The sequence below is a fragment of the Apus apus genome, chromosome 2, assembly GCF_020740795.1.
Source record: "Apus apus isolate bApuApu2 chromosome 2, bApuApu2.pri.cur, whole genome shotgun sequence".
Taxonomy (NCBI): Eukaryota; Metazoa; Chordata; class Aves; order Apodiformes; family Apodidae; genus Apus; species Apus apus.
The window spans coordinates 98,623,691-98,642,998 of record NC_067283.1 but is presented as its reverse complement, the minus strand read 5'-3'; the positions used below and the strand labels follow the sequence as shown (position 1 = coordinate 98,642,998).

At 35.7% G+C, this 19,308-nt stretch overlaps 1 protein-coding gene across 1 annotated transcript in view; it reads right to left on the bottom strand.

The window, feature by feature from the left end:
• Positions 1–19,308, bottom strand: part of RTTN (rotatin) — an 87,593-nt gene that overhangs the window by 12,821 nt on the left and 55,464 nt on the right. The window contains exons 35-42 of the mRNA XM_051612052.1: positions 13,783–13,894; positions 13,007–13,205; positions 11,876–11,966; positions 10,774–10,927; positions 10,475–10,612; positions 9,568–9,779; positions 4,011–4,116; positions 1,557–1,651 (exon numbers count right to left, since the gene is read on the bottom strand). Of these exons, the coding sequence (XP_051468012.1) occupies positions 1,557–1,651; positions 4,011–4,116; positions 9,568–9,779; positions 10,475–10,612; positions 10,774–10,927; positions 11,876–11,966; positions 13,007–13,205; positions 13,783–13,894 (1,107 nt within the window). The remainder of the gene's footprint in view (positions 1–1,556; positions 1,652–4,010; positions 4,117–9,567; positions 9,780–10,474; positions 10,613–10,773; positions 10,928–11,875; positions 11,967–13,006; positions 13,206–13,782; positions 13,895–19,308) is intronic.

The window sequence follows — 19,308 nt, the reverse complement described above, 5'->3', positions numbered from 1 at the left end:
GAGAGAATGAACTCCCTCAACCTACTGGCCACGCTCTTCTTTACGCAACCCAGGATTCCATTGGCCTTCTTGGCAACAGGGGCACATTGCTGGCTCATGGATAATTTACTGTCTATCAGGACTCCGAGATTCTTCTCCTTCAAACTACTCTCCAGCAGATCCACCCCTAACCTATGTTGGTGTTTGGGGTTCCTCCTTCCCAGGTGTGGGATCCTAGACTTGTTCTTATTAAACCTCATGAGGTTTTTCTCTGCCCAACTCACTCTGAACGGCAGCACAGGCCTCTGGAGTGTCAGACAACTCTCCCAGTTTTGTATTATTGGCAAACTCTTGTCCAGGTCATTGACGAACATGTTGAACAAGACCGGACCAAGTACTGATCCCTGGAGGATGCTGCTGGTTACTGGCCTCCAACTCAATCCTGATCCGTTGATCACCACCATTTGATTTCTGTCACACAACCAGCTCTCAATCCACCCCACTTTCCTAAAATTTGGAGTCCTGGCTATGGTTTTCATCTGCCTCATACCCCTTAGGACAGTGAATTGCACTAGTGCATGATCACTGTAGTCCAGGCTGCCTTCAACTTTGACATCCCTGATGAGTTCATCAGCATTTCTGACCAGCAGGTCCAATAACACATCCACTTGGGTAGGGCTGTAAATTTCTTGTCATAAGTTGTCATCATTGAGGCACTCCAGAAGTCTCCTGGATTGCCTGCAGCTTGTCGTGCTACTTTTCCAACAGACACCAGAATGGTTGAAATCCCTCAGCAGGATGAGAGCCTGTGATCACGACATCTCCTTGAGCTGCAGCAAGAAGGCTTCATCGATGGGCTCCACTTTGTCAGGCAGCCTGTAGCAGACTCCAATGACAAGACTCCTTTCGTTGTCCTGATCCCCAGTGCCTATCCATAAGCTTTTGATATGCTCATGGCTATTTTTTAGGGACAACTTTTCACACTCTATCTACTTCTTTACAAAGAGGGTAACACCTTAAACCCTTCTTCCTCTCCTATCCCTTCTGAACAGCTTTTAGCCATCAACAGCCACCCTCCAGTTGTAGAATTCATCCCACCAAGATTCAATAACTGTCACTATGTCGTAGCTTTCCTGTAGCATGGTAGCTTCTAACTCCTCCTGCTTATAAGCCCATGCTGCATGCATAGATGTAGAGGCACCTCAGCTGGGCTGCTGGCCACATCACCTTCTTGGAGGGACTCTCCCTTTATTCCCCCAAGGTGTTTCATGGATGCTACCATGGTGTCTTCTATTTCCTTTAGCACGAACTGATATAATTTTCTGCCTGGCTTTCCTGAACCAGTAGTCATCTCCATGCCAGCAAAAGAAGTTGAGACCTAGTGAACATAACTGTGTGGGACAGTGAGTGTGCGAGATAATCAAGTTGGTAAAAGCTCTAAAATCATTGACTCCTAAAGTAGCCCAGTTGTCCAGACAGCAACAGTATCTGCCTCAAGAACAAAAAAAGCAAAACAAAATAAAAGCAGAGCTGGGAAGAACCTTATCAGATCAGGTTTTTTTTGTTTTTATAGTTACCTTTTTTTTCTGTGCCTTCCCAGGCTTTAGGGAATCCAAATTCAGTTGTGCGTGTATATGTTTCATGTCTTCTATACAGCCGCCTACCAGGTCAACTGGAAGGCAAAAAAAAAAAACAACAACAACCAAAAAAAACCAACACAACACACATTTAGAAGTTCATTCACAACAAAAAAAAAAATTATAAAACATAACATATTTTCCTTGGAATTATCTTGATTACTGTTACCCTCCTGAACTGAAATTTAAAGATTCAGATGTCCAAATTCTGTGAGTTCATAATATAGTATCTTCTTGATGTCAGGAAGTAACTAACAATCTATGAGATGGAGTGCATCTAGTTGAATGATCTTGAGAAGCAAGAATACTTTTGAGTTGTCTCGCAACAGAGTCCTATGATAGGAATGCCCAAAGGAAGGACTGAGAAGAAGGAGAGGGGAGGATGATTTGGGAGGAACAGGATAACTCATAAGTCTTTAGGATATTTTCAGTGACACTGCCAAGAAGACTGAAGGTTCAAGAGGTTAGGACGTATTTTTGTCTTACTCAGCTCTTCCCTAACAACAGATTTGCTGCATCTGAGGTGAGACAAAGGAAAGCAAATGTTCAGGTACGCAAAGCGCAAACATTGACTTAGGCTCTTTCCTTGGGATCTAGTCTTCAATTTATTACAGTATCATAGGCTCACAGGATAATTGAGGTTGGAAGAGATGGCCTCCAGAGGTCATCTAGTCCAACCTCCTTCTCAAAACAGAGTCTACTATAAGTTCAGGCACAGTTTACCCACAGCCTTACCCAGTTGGGTCTTGAAAATGTCTAAAGACAGAGACAGCCTAGTGTCTAACCAACCTGACCAACTGCTTAACTGCCTTCAAAGAGGAAACATTTATTTACAGACAGTCTGATCCTTACATTTCCATTTATGCCCATTCTCTTTTATCCTCCTAATCCATGCACTGCTGTGAAAAACATGGCTCTGTCTTCTTCAAAATCTTATAGGTATGAGAAGGCTGCTATTTGGTCCTCCCAAAACCTTCTTTTCTCCTGGTTAAACAAGGCCAGCTCACTCAGACACTCCTCTAAGGACACAATCAACTTGGTGGCCCTCTGCTGAACTTGCTCCAGTTTGTTAATATCTTTCTTGTACTGGGCCAAAACTAGATGCATTGTTCTAGATTTGGTCTTAACAAGTGCTCAGTAGAGGAAAGATAATCCTTTCCCCTCAATCTACTGGCTGTGTTCCTGTTAATACAGCCCAGGATGCTTTCAGTCTTCTTACATTCAGCCTGCTACCTACCAAAACCTAAAGATCCTTTTCGGCTCCCCAGTCAGCCCAGTGCAGGTGCAGGATTTTGCATTTGTATCATGAAAAGCCATCCTTAAGTGCTGAACAGGTAATGTTAGATCTACAGATATCTTCAGAACACTGATTTAACACCAGAACTCCTCTTCCTCCTCTCTAAGATTTGTGTTGTATCACAGCAAGGAGGACTTGAAGGCTGCTCAAGCTCAGAATGTGATGCACTTTATGTTGAAGGCAGTGCCTTCCCAGGAAGTCAGGTCTTAGATAATTTAGTGAGTCATTAACAGAACAACTCTAACCAAAGTAAAGGCTGAGTAGACCACCAATATACTGGGGAAGAGCAGAAAGTAAGTATATAGTCCAGGATTTGAAGTTTGGAGTTTTCTGCCACTATTAGGATCAGACATTGAGCAGATATGTCTAGGCTATTTACTTCAGTGTAGTGTAGGTTTAAAGGACTGAGCAAACCAAAAGAGATGCAAGTAACAAGAGAGCACCCAAAACAAAATGTGCTTGGGTGATCAGCAGTTACTCAACATATCATGAGAAATGCAAATAAACTGGTTTTCCCTGTGTTCTAGTGGGCACAAAAAGTATTTGATTAGTTTTATACTTTTATTTTATTACTGTAAAATAAAAAACATAGCATGAAAAATGTTGCATTGCAAGGGGAGAAGGATCTACTTAAACTGTAAAAGGGGATGAAAAAAACAGAGGCAGGGAAGAACAAAGCTGAGAAGAATTCTCTTCTTTTCTAGGAACAGCCAGAACTGAGAACACAGGTCATACTTTCAACCTACAAACCTGTATTGACACAGCATGAAACAAGAAATGAGAGATACTGCCAGTGCAAAATCGCCTGCTTAAAATTAATGAATATTCCACTAGCAGTAAAAGCTCACAGGTCTCTCCTGCCTCTAACACAGAGCTGTGATTTCATCACAAGTTTTCAGACTGGCTACAACATAGTATTTTATCTGTAGCTGAAAATTTTAGTTATTAATAAAGTTTTTCTCTGTAAAAATATGCAAAAAAAGGTCACTGAAAACTAGTTATTTTGTTTTGACAAAAACATTATGATTTTAAAATACATAAAACACCTGCACACATTTGCTTTATAAAGCATTTAACATATGTTTTGAAATGCTCACCTTCCAAAGCACATCTCTGGGCGTTTTTGCTGACAGCTAGCAGAGATAGCAATGCATTTGTAGCAACTTCTTTCAGCACATCCTTGGCAGATTTTCTTTCACAAACCTACAAATAATGCAATTTCATTACTGAAATGAAAAAGTGACTATATTAAAAGTAGTATTCATATATCTAAACAAGTTGTCATAGTCTTCGATTTTCATTTGGATGTTTTATCACTACACTCCTTTCTAGAGTGCTTCCTCTCTATATTCATGTCCATAGTCTTGTCAGCATTGAAGCGATCATTTCTTTTTTCTAATTAAAATGTGCTGGATTTTTTTTTAAATGTTGATCTTTTTTCTAAGCCTATTCCTTTTACCTGTTTCTTAACATTCTACCTTCCTAAAGCCTAGATTCCCATCCCTGGCATTCCAGTCCTTTCCTAATATTCAGGCTTGCTATCACAATTTGCTGACAAGCCTTTAATGCAATCTCACTTTCCTACAACACAATGATAAAGAAGACATTAAATACCAGTGAAATATCATTGATATATGGATAATTTTTTTTAGATACTCTTCCAACCAGAGAAAAATGGTAGTTTGTCTTATTTTTGTGAGCGTCACATTATCTCTAATAACATAGATATAATCCTTGTGCTTTTAAAGGAATATGTATTTGGAATCATATAACAAACTAGTTGAAAGATGAGGAGCTGTTTGTGCTTTATATATTATCCACTAGACAATTTTGCCCATCTAGCAATTTGCCCTAACGTATCATTCCAATACTGACATCCAACATAACATAAAACAACAGGCACTGTAATCAGAAGAATATAGAAAAATAAGAACTGTTGCTGGAACACAGTAGAAAAAACCCAGGTATTTTACAGTTAGCCAAAAAATACAGGACCTTAAAAAAAAGTTAATAGTTCAGACAGAAATCTTATTAGTACCTAGCCACAGATAGCTATAGATTTTATACCTCTACATATATTACATTTATCACGTTTTATTCATTTTAGTCCTTCAGATAGTAATTATGTAAGAACTTTTTCAAATTTCAACATGCAATAAAATATCAATGTATGGCCTAGAGTTTTATCATCTATTGAAGTGTTCAGTGTTACCGGGACTGAAAAGGTGAAGGGATGAAGACTAGTAAGTTAATAACTTGGAAGAAACCCCACCTCATTGATAAGGACAACTGACACCAAATTAAAGCACCAAAGAATGGACTGAGTTCTGCACTTATAGTTAACAACAAAGAAAAATCCGCATTTAGAGCACAACTGGTTTTATTAGATCCCAAGCAATATCCCAAAGCTATTATCAGCACAAGAATGTTCTAAGTAAATTAACTATTTTTCAGTACTGATAGGTGGTGGCTTCTTTTCAAATTAAAGAATTTAGATGTTTGAGTACTTAAAAAAATTAAAAGCTTGAAGTTTAAACTTAATGCACATTAAACTTAATTACCAAAAACCAGCAAAAACCAAAATGTTGAGTTCCTTCAGTCCTGCATAACCTAAAATGTAGATTTTGTGATTTATCTACTCAAAGGCTTTCGCTCTATTAAGATGCTACCCGTTTTTATTTTTTTGTAGTACTTAGGAATATTTTAATAATTAAAAACATACTTTCTTGACAATTCCTTGGGTATTTTCCTTCCATTATTATGTGGCTGTTTAGGACAGATTAAATAATTGAGGTGAGTTGTCCTCTATTAGTAACTTTTAAAAAGTTTTAATTTCATCTTACTATTTTCTAAATTTCACCTTAAAAACTATCAAAATTACATTATTTCTTGAAGCATGCTCCTTTCTGTATTTTCTCATTGCTTTGCAATCAAGAATTGCAGTTTATAATAAAAAAGATTTTCTGTCACTTGTAGAGAACATTTAAATAATTAATAATTGATTTATTACTAACTACTAGTTAAATGAAAAAAATAACTCTATGTAAATGTATAATGGTTTCTGTCAGCAGACTGTATAGTTACAAACTACTAGTATTAAAGTATTTTAAAATGAGAATGGACACTTTTCATTCTCTTTGTAAATTATGATGCATCATCAATTTATGATGTCCCATAAATCCACAGCAGATTTAGCTGTTAGTCTGCACCCACTGTAAGTTAATTGAAAGGGAGATCACAGCCTAAAACATTGTAAATTTTATAACTAGAAAAAAAAGTAGGGTCTAAATTTGAGGTTTTATGCATGGATTATGGTTTCCTTATTACTTCTGACCTTGAAAACATGCACACACAGGTTTAAGCCCATGTACACAAAAGTATTAAAACCTTTAAAAGTCAGCATGTGCATTGACTAAGTAAGTTCTATGCAATAATGCATGTTAATTTAGGACCTGGTTTGCTAATATTTGCACCTGCAGACCCAGTCTTAAGTTAGCATTTGCCATTGTGTATAACCTGCTCTGTAGATTTTATGTAATTAGGATGACTAATGGAGATGAATGATTGTTTGAAATTTCTCTCAGCCTTTTCTATGTTATTCAGTTATTTGCTTGAGTGCTTCTCTTGACAAAAGATCATATTTAAATCTTTCAGGTTGTTTTTGGTTTTGTAGTAGCTCTTTCTTTCCTAATGCTGTTACACTTTTTTGGGGACCATAGCAGCTATATCCCTTTCATGTATTAAGTCTCAGACATCATAGGTTATCTTTTGAGTTCTTTTATGAACAAAACACATTGTCCCTCTACAGCTCTAAGCAGTTAAAGAGCAAATTAAAGGCTGCTATCTCTTACGATACTCAAACTATATCATAGTGTCTGATGTACTTTAACTGGCCTGGCTGCAGTTAATTCTTCACTGTACAGACTTCTTCTGCTGTCACCATAAGAATAATCACTTTTCACTGCTAAAGACTGGTAATGAGTTCTATATACTTGTACAAAATACATGAACATGACTTACAACACATCTTTGTCTGACACTTTCATGCAATAGCATTTTTTGTGGCAGAGTCAAGGATTTCAGTTTTAGGCACACACACACACAAAACATTCAATACAGGATATTTAGCAAAATATCCAATTTCAATGAAGCACCTTTGGTTTTGTTGTAAAGTCTCTAAAAATCATGTCTTCACTGGAAAACTCTATGGATCTGAAATTATTATCTGTCAGAAAGATAGTGTGGAGAACTGGCCTCCAAAAGTATGTCTCTCACTGAAATTGACTGTAATAGAGAGACGTAACAGGAAAAAATAAAATAAAAGTAAAGGAGAAACGGTGGCAATACTGCGGGGCAGGGGCCCCGTCTGGGACTTTATCCCGAGCTGCACGTAGGCCTGGGAGCTGCACAGCAAGGAAGGCCGGTAACGACGATCGCTTGAGGGTCGTTACCGTGCCCATTGCCGCTGCTGCTGGTACAGGAGAGAGAAGCAAAGAAGACAAAAGAGAGAGGAGAAGAAAAGCCAAATAAAAGGAGCCGAGCTGAAAGCAGCCCTGGCTGAGACCACCACAGGCCGTGACTTTGCCACCAGACCCAGGTCCAGTGAGGAAAACAGCCTCAGACTCCTCGCCTCTCCAGCGCTCCTGAGAGCATCAGAAGAAAGCTCTTAAAGGCCATAGTGGTGAGTGGCCCTGCCGCCCGTGCTGTGCCCAGACTCCAAAAAAGAGCCGTCCCCTGCGTCCCCAGGCACACAATAGCTCGGCTGCCAGAGGCACCAGAAGGATGAAGGCAGCAGCTGCTGCAGCCGCCCCTGCTGTCCCTGCCGCTGGTGCCACCTGCCCTGGACCTGCCACTGCTGCCACAACTCGCCTCACCCCCCAGTTCCAGGAGGACGTGAGCACAACATCATCATCCAAACCTTTCATCTCTAACGCCTTAACCCCCCAGGTGTGTTACTGGCCCCTTACTTGCACTCACTTTCGTAGACCCGCAAGGGAAAGGCTTGGGCTTGTCACCACCATCTGTATTATTGCTTTCATACACACATATTCCCTGGTGTATTTACATCTCTTCCTGCTCTCCACTGCTCTCTTAGTAAAAGCTAAAGCTTGCCTGTGTGTGTGTGTGCGCTTCCGAGAGGAGCTGATCAATCACTTCTATATCCGGGGGAAGCAAGCCGGCCCCAAGCCAGGGATGGACCCACCGAAGTAATTCAGAAGGCTATCCTGAATATATAATTTAGTGTCAGAAAATCCTGATCAACAAACAGGGCGATTGTGCCCTGAGATAAGGCGGCTTCGACCCAAAACCGAGTTTGGACCGTGACAGATAGGAAATTTTAGTTTTGGTGGTCTATAGAGTGACACCAAGATAAATCCTTTTAGGAAGCTTCTCCTCCCTAGAAGACATGGACAGAACACTATGCCCCACTATGCCCCAATAAATGAGTATTATAGAGCCACAGCAATGTGTAACACAGATGTAAAAGAATGTTTAGGTAGATGTTAGGTAGATCAGTTCAATTCTTGGTAGGAGTGAGGTGATTCTACAATAATTCAATAACCATAGGAAAAGAGAATATGAAGTGATAGTAAGATAACCTTGTTTTAGTCACACCATCCAACATGCACTAATACATGTTGAAAAAAATAATATTTTACATAACACAATAGTACTAAATGTGATTCTTATTAAAAATAATTACAAGATACTGACTCCAGAACATCTGAAATAATAAGTTACATTATGTTATATGACATGTGTGTCTTTCAGACAAATGCTACACTTATAATCATGGATCCCTATTATTGCTACAATGACAAAGCACAGATAAGCCAAAGAAGGACAATGAGTATGTAGATAAAAGAACTGATTTGTGCAGGAAAATAAATAAGACGAATTTAGCCTATAAATTTTCTTATTGCTTAGTAATGGAAGATACTTTAACAACCTGCAAATAAGTGAAAGACATAAAAATAAAGGAGGTAAAAGAATAATTTAGGAGAGTACATAAAAGTACAAATAAGAATAATGAGTTTACATTAACTCAGAACATTCAGGATAAGTATCTAGAAAAAAATATCTGGTCACCAATACATATATATCTTGTCACCAATATACATTATGTCAGGAAAGTTCCTAAGTTCCTAAAATAATTAGTGAAGATACTTGGTCAATTTATAACTAGCTTGGAAAACACAGGAATATATGCTACTTAAGTGAACAATACTGATCTTACACTATCAGGGAATGAACTAGAAGGCTTAATGATTAATTTTTGTTCACAATTTTTACAAACGCATCTGTTAAAACAAGAATACTGTCATTTACAATGGGTATAACTACATCTCAGACTTTAAAAACCTCATTACTTGTTTGGAAAGGCAGTAAAAATAATCTATTTGGCCAAATACTGATACATATTTTTATCTATGATTCATCTTCTCTACATAAGACAGCAAGGCACTTCCTAGAAGCTGCTTCTTTGCAGTCGTTCCAGCTTATTACTTGAGTTTCAAAAATGAATGTAATAGATGTCTCAGTCCATAACTGGAAACAATTGATTTTTCATTAGATAAAAGTGAAACGCTTTTTAACAAAATAAAAAAATGCAAAAAAAATATCCTACAACCATATCGTCCAGACTTTTAATACCTGAATAATTAATGCAGTAAGTTGAGTTACTGATGCCTGGCATCCTTCAACGTGATCCAGAAGAAAGCTAATAGTTGGATTCTGACATATACTGTCTTTATCTTGGAGTTGTCTTCTTCCTTCCTCATTCAAAATGACAGAGAGGAACTGTAAACTAGCTATATATAAAGCAGGATATGTGTCTGACAGATGTATACAATCACAAATGGTACCTGAAAGGTTAAACAGAAAAATTGAAATGCTGACATTTCATTCTGAATAAAGCTTAAGTGCTTCAGAACTCAGGAAGCCTTATCAAAGAAAGCGTGAGCCAAAAAAGCAATTATACCTGTGCACTGCACACAGAATTCTACAAATTCTATGCATTTGCTAAGATTTTTAAAATCTAAGAAAGAAAACTTTGAGTTTGTAACATGTCAGAGAATCTTGGTGACCTACAGTCCTTCAATATCTACTGAAGGTATAAATAAAGTAAAATAAAAATAATTTAAAAACACAAATGCTGTGTAATAATCTTGAATTCCTATTTTTATCTCCCATAAAAACTTTGTTTTCCTTTTATGTAAGGTATTAAAAAACCCAAACACACATGGAAAAAAAATAAGTGCTATTGAATCATCTCAGGCTCCACTCACAGGTGCCATATTTGGTTAAAGCATACAACTAGACTCACTAACCCATATATGTGAAAAAAAAAAAAAATCTGGCAATTCAAAAGTTAGTCTGATGATATAAGAAAGAATTATAAAAATCCAGTAAAAGGATTTTCTTAAGGTCAGTCAAATTCTGCACACATTTGGATTTTGTTTTGGTTATGCCATCAGTAATTACTTATTAGCACCTAAACAGGAATGATCCTCTTCTATTTATTAGCTGAGGTTAAAACCCATCCAGGAATAATTATTACCAATTATTGCTGTAGAGTGATTTGCAAGGGCTCCTGTCACAGATGAAAGAGACATTTGACCACCCTTCCACAATAATGTACTTAGGAAGTTGAAAAAGTCTACCCATGTTTCGTGAAGCACAGATGTTAACTCGGTATCTGCAAAGACAATATAGAAAAAAAAAAAAAAAATCAAACCATTGACATATGCACAGACCTGGATAGCTGAGCCAGGTAAAAACTGTCAATTTAAATGAAGGTGGTACATAAATAAAGACCTGCCTCTGCATGGCTGTACTGCAAAGAAAGTACTTCATTACCTAACCCATCTTTGGAGCTGATTGAGAGAATCTTGAAGGTATTTCCCAAGAGAGGTTTCAACAGTTCATCCTGGATTACAAGCTGAGAGTCCACCAATAAACATGTTTTCAGAAGTCTGGATACAGAAGACAAGTACTGAAGTAGTAGTAACACCTGTTAAATATTTTTTAAAATATATGAAATAAAGCCATGTATTTGCATATTTTCACCTTCTGTTTTTGTTTGTTTGTTTGTTTTTTAATTTAAATACTCTCATTACCTCAACTGACTAATAACATTTTGAATTAATATACACCACTTAAAAGAAATAACAGGATATAAATTTAAAATAAGTCTCCTATTTTTTACTGGAGAACATGAACAGAATTCCTAGTCTGGAATCATATGTAGGAAATCAATTTTGTAGTGACAAATTTTATAGTTCCTTGTGAGAAAGTCATGACTCTCATTCTATGTATAGCATCATATGCTCTGGAAGCTCACAAATAAAACCATCAAAATTATGATAAATGTTGATTAATATATGTGTATTTCCTGAAAACAGAAGCTAAATTAGAAGCTTGGGGAAACAAAAAATATTCCTGACATCTATTTATTTATTCTAAAAAGATTTCTGCAGAAACACGCTTTTTAAAAATAAAGTGGGAATCTTTCTTCAAAGTAAATCTGAATGCAGAGCAACAGAAGGTTTAAAATGGTGCTGAACCATGAGCATGGTATGTTCTATATGTTATATATACAGAGTTAAATTTGATACAAAAGCAGTTTCATTGGCAGTAACCCTAAATGCTTTGCATGGAATAAAATTAGTTGAGAAGTATGTAAGTGTCTGCAGGACTGGAGACAAAGCAAAACAGCCAGGTTTATTGTGGAAAATAAGTATGAAATGTGTCAGTAACTGTATCTGCATTGTACTTCAATACCATACAAAGAAATTCTATTATATTATTTCTGTAACTGCTAACTCAATTCAAAAGCACAGAGATTCATATGAATGTAGCCTATAGCAGTGTGTGTGGACTATGTTAATGAATATGTATTATGCAAACTAATTAATTTTATCATTTTAAAAAGTTTGAAAGTAACAAATGCTTCTCTAACCTGGTCTTTTACATGTTCTATATGACATGGATGACCCAGTGGAGCTTTCAGTTCCAAGATACACCTCTCAACCAGATTAGCGCTTACAAGACTAAAATAAAATGAAGTAAGCTGGTTAGAAATATACTTAAATAATAAAATACCTTACTAATTTAACATTCCATAGCAGATAAATTTTTAAATAAACAGAGTAAATATAAATTATTAAACACTTTCTTAAAATATGTCTTAAACAGACGTAACTCTAGTGCAATACCAATTATAGTAAGCATAAGTTCTTTCAGAATAGTTAGACTAACATGAATTCCAATGGCTGTTACTGTACTGGTAAAAATGGTTTGTTTATATTTGATTACTTATTTTCTTTCTTGTAGAACAATAAACAGCTCCGTAACAATATTAGTATTCAAACAAGGGTAGGATTTTTTTTCATTAACTGCAGCATGAAGAACATCTACAAAAGCTCTTGAAACCTTAAAAAAATCCTGAATTAACTTTCATGCTTCACTTCCAAACACTCTCTACCGATGAAAGAATTTGTTACGATATGAGTGTAAACATGGAATACCATCCAAAGACTATTTTGAAGTGGTTCCTTCTTTAAAAAAGAAAAAAAACCAAAACACTAGGGCCTATCATCCAATACTTTCCCAAATCTGGCAAGCATTATTTACTCTATTGTAGTGTTACAGCCCTTGGCTCATCCTCAGAACATTGAATAAAATTCAAAGAAGAATCTAAGAAGATAAACTGAAATTATCTACAGTTTTCTACTGTTTCTACTTTTCTACTGAAGAAAACAAAAATTTAAAATTTACATCTCCAAAAAGAATGACTAAAGAGCCATCTACACAAAATACTAAAACATTATCAGAGAACAGTAAACCTGTAGAAGACAGGCACCACAAACTGAATCATCAGTATGTCTATCTTTAATTTGAATTTAAAAAAAAAATCCAGATCTTTTATTTTGATTACTGTATTTTTTTAAAGGCATTTTTGAAAACTTCAGAAACAAGAAGTGATCAATATATTTAACAATTTGAGTAAGAAACACTGATAGATCTTATTTCAAACTTTTCACCTCTATTCTACACCTTGCTTGTAGTCCAGCAGTTATTGATCTCATACCTGCTGAGAGCTGTTAGCAAATGTGCTTGTTGAAGAGCAATTCCAGTATCTCTTGGTGTGACAACCAGCAGATTGTGCAGAAGGCTGCAAACAGCTGACAAAAGGGCAGGTGTGACTACAGCATGCTGTTTAGACAGAGTAGCAGACGTGGGAGAATTACATTGACTTGGAGATTCTGATGTGGTTGTATTGCTTTGACCTAGAACGTGTTTAATAATAAAATAGGAAAAACACAAAAGATTAATTGGGGCAGCTAAACAGAACAAATTGCTTTTTCATTTAAAAGTTTCCTCCACATTTAAAACAGTATATTCTGGTACAAGGGGAAAAAAAAGGCAACCAAGAAATCAGAGACAGAAAAATATTACTTCAAATAGTTGTGAAATAAAATGTTCCTTTTACAAGGCACTAATAATAATAGTTGAAGAAAAATGGTAAATTTCAAAAGATTTTTGGAAAATAATTTTCACTTCTTAACAGAAAAGTACATTATAAACTTAATGTTTTGAAAGGGTGACTGGATGACAGGTGTAGAATCTACTGCTTGAAATGTAACCTGAGACTTACCAACCATTTTCACTTACTTCTGTCAAATGTATTTAACTCTCTCTCATTTTAAAGGAAGTGTTTCATGTTTGTCTACCAAAGCAACCACTAGAAGCATCAATGGTAATTGTTCCAGCAACACATAAGCTTTATATGCATGTACAAATACTGTATATGGGCAGGCTACTACATCGTATTCATTATGTACACAAACTCAGACTTTGATTTACCTTGTGTCCTAAGTCGATCAGCTGCATTTTCAGGAATAAAACTAGTTGAATTTGTTGGGACTATTGCTTGAAGCTCAGTAACACTCTCCAGTGATGGTGATGCATACCAAATCTAGAAAGACACAAAACCAGTTGATTTCAGCTTTTATAGACCAGACTTGTATTTATATTTTGCTTGAAGGCAGGGGAGGGAAGGAAACCAACACAACAAACCTACAAAACAATGCAAACCTACAAAACGATGCAAAAATTACTATTAACAATTTTTGCCCACCATATGTGTGTGTATATATATTTATTTTATAAACATTCAATAATTACAACTATTGAAAGATGTGCAATATGAACAGCCTGAAATATTTCTGTTAAAAACTGAACAATGGCCATGTTACTGGAAATTCCTCTTCTTCATCCTTCTTTTTAATCCATATAATTGCTCAATCTATGTTTGAAATAAGAGAGAAAGGCATTACTGAAGCATTTAAACTCAAATTATTCATGGACTATTTGCTCTGCTGAGAACATCAGCACTTGTCCATCTGTATCAGGATACACTTGGATAAAAATATCACAAGCACATTCGTCACCAGCGAAAGTTGAAGTTTCAGAGTCTTTCCAACTCTGGTTACTTTTCTTAACCTTAGGCCTGTGATCCTTACATGTATTCATCTCGTGGTGAATAAATGAGGTATTTACATGACAACAGACAATTTTACTGTTGTGCTACCATGTTCCTTCTACCAATTCTATGTGATCTATCAGATTATTAATTTTGGATTATTTCAAAAATTCTTGATGCTCATTCTACTGTGTCTAAAACCACAAGCTTGAGATCAGAAGATCTTGAGTCTCCAGCTTAATAATAAGCATTTATTCAGCACAATTTTAAGCATTCTAATAAATATAACCCTTTTTCTTAACTTCTAACAGTCCATATGGTTCTTCTGCAACAAGTAAATCCCTAAAAGGGATTACTATCATCATTATATTATTTTTATTTTTATTTTTATTTTATTATTATGATTATTATTATTATTATTATTATTATTATTATTATTATTATTATTATTATTATTATTATTAAAATTTTCATCTGGTTAGAAAAATGTCGGCTTCTTGCACTGATGGAACATTTATTGGTAATTGCTTCACAGTGGGACATGGGTTAGAACTAGACATTTTCTGCTATCTTAACAGAAAACATACAGTAACACGATAAAGCTGCTTCCACAATGCTCTGCCTTCCAGGAAAGAAAAGATATTACTGCTTTTATAAATCACCTTTGATAAGGATGAACTGAGGGTCTGAGACATTGTATCTAATAAAGGATATTTACTACTGCCACCATATTATTTCCAGGAGCAATGAAGCATTCTGTTGCTTAATAGTGAAACGGGGTTAAATGGGGAAAAGAAAGGGTGGGGGGAGGGAGATGACATCTGCAGATTAGAACGAATATGAAAGAATACAAAAATTATCTGAGTGGAAATACAGGAGAAATGTGAGGTTTTTTTTCCATTTATCTACTAGTAATGAATAAAAGGTCTTTTCTTAACCTCTAGTATAAAAATCCCTCTGGCATTGCTTTAAGAGGCTTGCAGTGATTAATTCTATTCAGTTCACTTTTCAAAGGTTTAAATCACTTAAATGTATAGCACTCTGGTAACCATGGTTCCAGAAAATAAGGCACACATTTTTATAAAATAGCAAGTAGATGTCATAGGAAAGAATGGCCATGACTTAAAGCTCTCTGGAAGCTGTCTGCAGATCTTTAACCTGCACCATTTTTAGCTTAAGTTTTTTAATAACTGCTCATTTTGCTAAGCCGTCCTGGGGACAGAATCGCCCTTGCGTGTGTACGCAGTGTAAGCAAGTATCTCCATGCTGATTGGTGCTTTCAGTCATATGTTCTAAACACAAAACATGTTGGTTAAAATAAGAATAAGGATTTGTTCTCTGTAATGATGAGTTAATGCTTAAACTACAAATTCTATGAAAGAGCAAGATTTTTAATTTTTTTATTTAACAGAAATCTGTAATCCACTGAGATCTTAAAGACATTAAAAACAGTGCATATGAGTTAACAGAGTACAGACAACTGAGTGCTGCTGCTGTCTTTTACATGACCTTGAATCATTGATTTCATCCCCACACTGCTATTCCTTACTTTGCAAAACAAGCAAAAATTTACTTATGGCTTCTACAAGAACTCTGACTACTTTACAGCCTAAAGATTTTAAAAAAACACAACAAAATGTTATTAATACACTTGCTTTTTAATTTTCTCAATTGTACTTTCCACAAATTCCAGGAAAAATTTGGAGATGGGAAAAAAATATGAAGCCAAAAATTTATATACTATTTTAACTTAAGTTTATATGGACCCTGTGTGAAATAAGACTTTGATAGCACATAAATAAAAAATAATATTGATTATATTAAATACAAAAACAGAGAAAATGCTTTTTTTTTTCTTTTTGTTAGAAATGCTTTCAAATATATAAAAAATATATATCCAGCTGAACTTTTCTCTTCACAGAAAATAAATTAATATAATTCAGTTAAAAGACCTTACTTTAGCTTATGCAAAGATGTGACTTACTGAAATTAAAAGCAGTTTCAGCTTGTAGACTGACATTCATTAAACAAATAGATTTGGACATATTTAGAACTTATTTTAAAATGATATTAAAATATCAGAGAAGAGCTTGTTAATGAAACGATTCTACTTGGTTTAATAGCTGGTAAGTCTCAATTATTTGTGGCTGTTGTCATCAAATCTGTACCATATACACACAAAAACCATTTTTCCCTTCAACAGGACCCGCATACTCCCTTTCACCTGTAATGAGGAAAGCATGCCATCTAGTGGGCTTGGAATAACTACATCTTACTGCAACCATAAATATGTCAAATTTAGAGAAATATTTCTACAAACTTATGGTAATAACAGCATAAATGTATTTATTTCTCTCATACATCAAAATAGAAAGCTTTGAGCAAATTGTAGAAACATAACAGATGTATGAGATTCAACAAGGCCAAGTGTTGGGTCCTGCACTCGGGCCACAACTCCATGCAACACTACAGGCTTGGGGAAGAGGGGAAAAAAGCTGCCCAGAGGAAAAGGACCTAGGAATGTTGCTCAACAGCCGGTTGAATATGAGCCAGCAGTGTGCCCAGGTGGCGAAGAAGGCCAACAGCATCCTAAATACTATCAGAACTAACGTGGCCAGCAGAACTAGGGAAGTGATTGTTCCCCGCACTCGAGGCTGCACCTCGAGTACTGTGTTCAGTTTTGGGCCCTCACTACAAGACAGCGAGGTGCTGGAGCGAGTCCAGGGAAGGGCGACAAAGCTGGTAAAAAGTCTGGAAAACAAGTCTTAAGAGGAGCATCTCAGAGAAATGGGGTTGTTTATTCGGGAGAAAAAGAGGCTGAGAGGAGACCTTATCACTCTCTACAGCTATCTGAAAGGAAGTTAGGTGAGGTGGGGGTTGGTCTCTTCTCCCTAGTAACAAGCAACAAGAGGAAATGGGCTCAAGTTGAGCCTGGGAAGGTTTAGATTAGACATTAGAAGAAACTTCTTCACTGAAAAGGTAATTAAACTCTGGAATAGGCTGCCAAGGGCAGTGGTTGTATCACCATCCCTGGAAGTGTTTAAACGTGGTTTAAGAACTGGACTTGGCACAGTTAGGCTAATGGTTGGACATTAAAGGTCCATCTTAAAGGTCTTTTCCAACCACTGATCCTGTGATAACATGTGAAGTTATATATGAATTGCAAATGCCAGATTTCAGGACAAGTCTGAGTTTTTAGAAGTATTTCCAAACTTTACTAGATAGACACTCAATAGTCTTTAACTGCCCTCTGAAATACAGTTTGTATTTAGCCTCAGTTCTCTTCCTCAATCTTTCTTCTCCTAATTAATACTAGCACTGGAACATCAGACCTCTGCACCTTGCCTTCCAGCTTGGAAGCTTAGAATCTGTCATATAAGCACTAATATTTTTTTAAAGGTAAGAAAAGTAATTACTAAAACAGCTTACAGCTGCTTAGAAAGATTATGAAGGACAAATGGAAATTAAATTAACTTCTTTACAGGAGAGGTCAATTAAATTTTTTGCGTGAAATCTTCATATGTATTAGGGAAGAAGGAAAACATAAAAACCAACTTGAATAAGTATCTCTTACATCAGCTGTAAGAGCAAAATTTTAGCAAATACGAAGTCTACAACATCTGGAAGATTATACAAATGAATATGTCTTAGTATTGCATTGTGCTTTCCACTTTACATAATTAGTTGTCCGTGTGTTAAATGGATTTGTAGAGCCATACCTTTATGTTAAAATACGATGCTACTTTACATTTTTTTTTCCCCCTTTTTTTCTTTTTTCATGGTACTGAAGCTGAAACAATTTCATATACTGAACTCTTCAACTATTAATGACAATTCAAGGACAACTGTAAGTAGATTAGACACTCAAGCTTGATAAGAATTGCTAAAATGTAATTTTTACCTCAAGTAACATGAACAAAACAAGATGAAATTTGTTCAGCTTTTATTCCTATAAGTGGCACTCAATCTATTCAATAAAACACAATTTTCAGATTATTGCTTTTAAACAACTCAAGATTCTTATGTAAATGGTTTTTAAAGCAGCATTCATGTTAGCATCTTCTTCCTGATTTACACACACTTTCATTTGTTTTAGTTTCAAATACACAAATTTGAATACTTGTGTTTAAAATAAGCCCAATAGGCTTTTGGGGTTTTTGATAGATAGTCAAAACATCAAGGAAAAATCGTGAAATATTTTGAGACAAGATTTCAATCCTGTTGAAACGTTTTTATGATGAACCACAAGAAAACTGGGCATAATGATTCTAGTCAATACAGTAATATCTGGTTGTTCTTTAACAATCTTTGGCATATCAGCACATCTGTTTAACAGAAACTTCTGAGTTATGATATTATGGATTCCACATTACATTCAATGGTTATTCATATATAAAAAATTTTCCAAGAAAATCTAAAATTATAAAAATGGATTTCAGTGCAACATGTTGTTGTGCTGTTGTCATTAAAAAGATATTATTTTTATCAGGTAACTAACAAATAAAAGCTTCTCTCATAGTCTGGTCCAATATTGGAAATCTACTCTTGAACTGAAATAACATTTTCAATTTCTTTTCCTTTGCCTTTGCCATCTTGAAATACAGCACATGTTTACAGCATTTCATTGCAGTAATGACCCCAGTCAGAAACAAATTTTTCAAGCAGCCACCTGCTTTCTTCTATTTTTTCATGTCTATTTTGGGTCTTGCAAACACTTGTGCCACTTTTACATTTTATAAATGCAGTTTCAGAATCCTGATATTATTATGACACAGAACATAATTTCAATCCTGTGCACTTCAGTGGTTTTGACTGATCCAGTTCTGTAGCTGTGTGGTGTAAATATAGGTTCACTCTGAAAGGACAGTTTGGATAAAAGCAGCAAAAGTGACAACTGTGGATGGAGA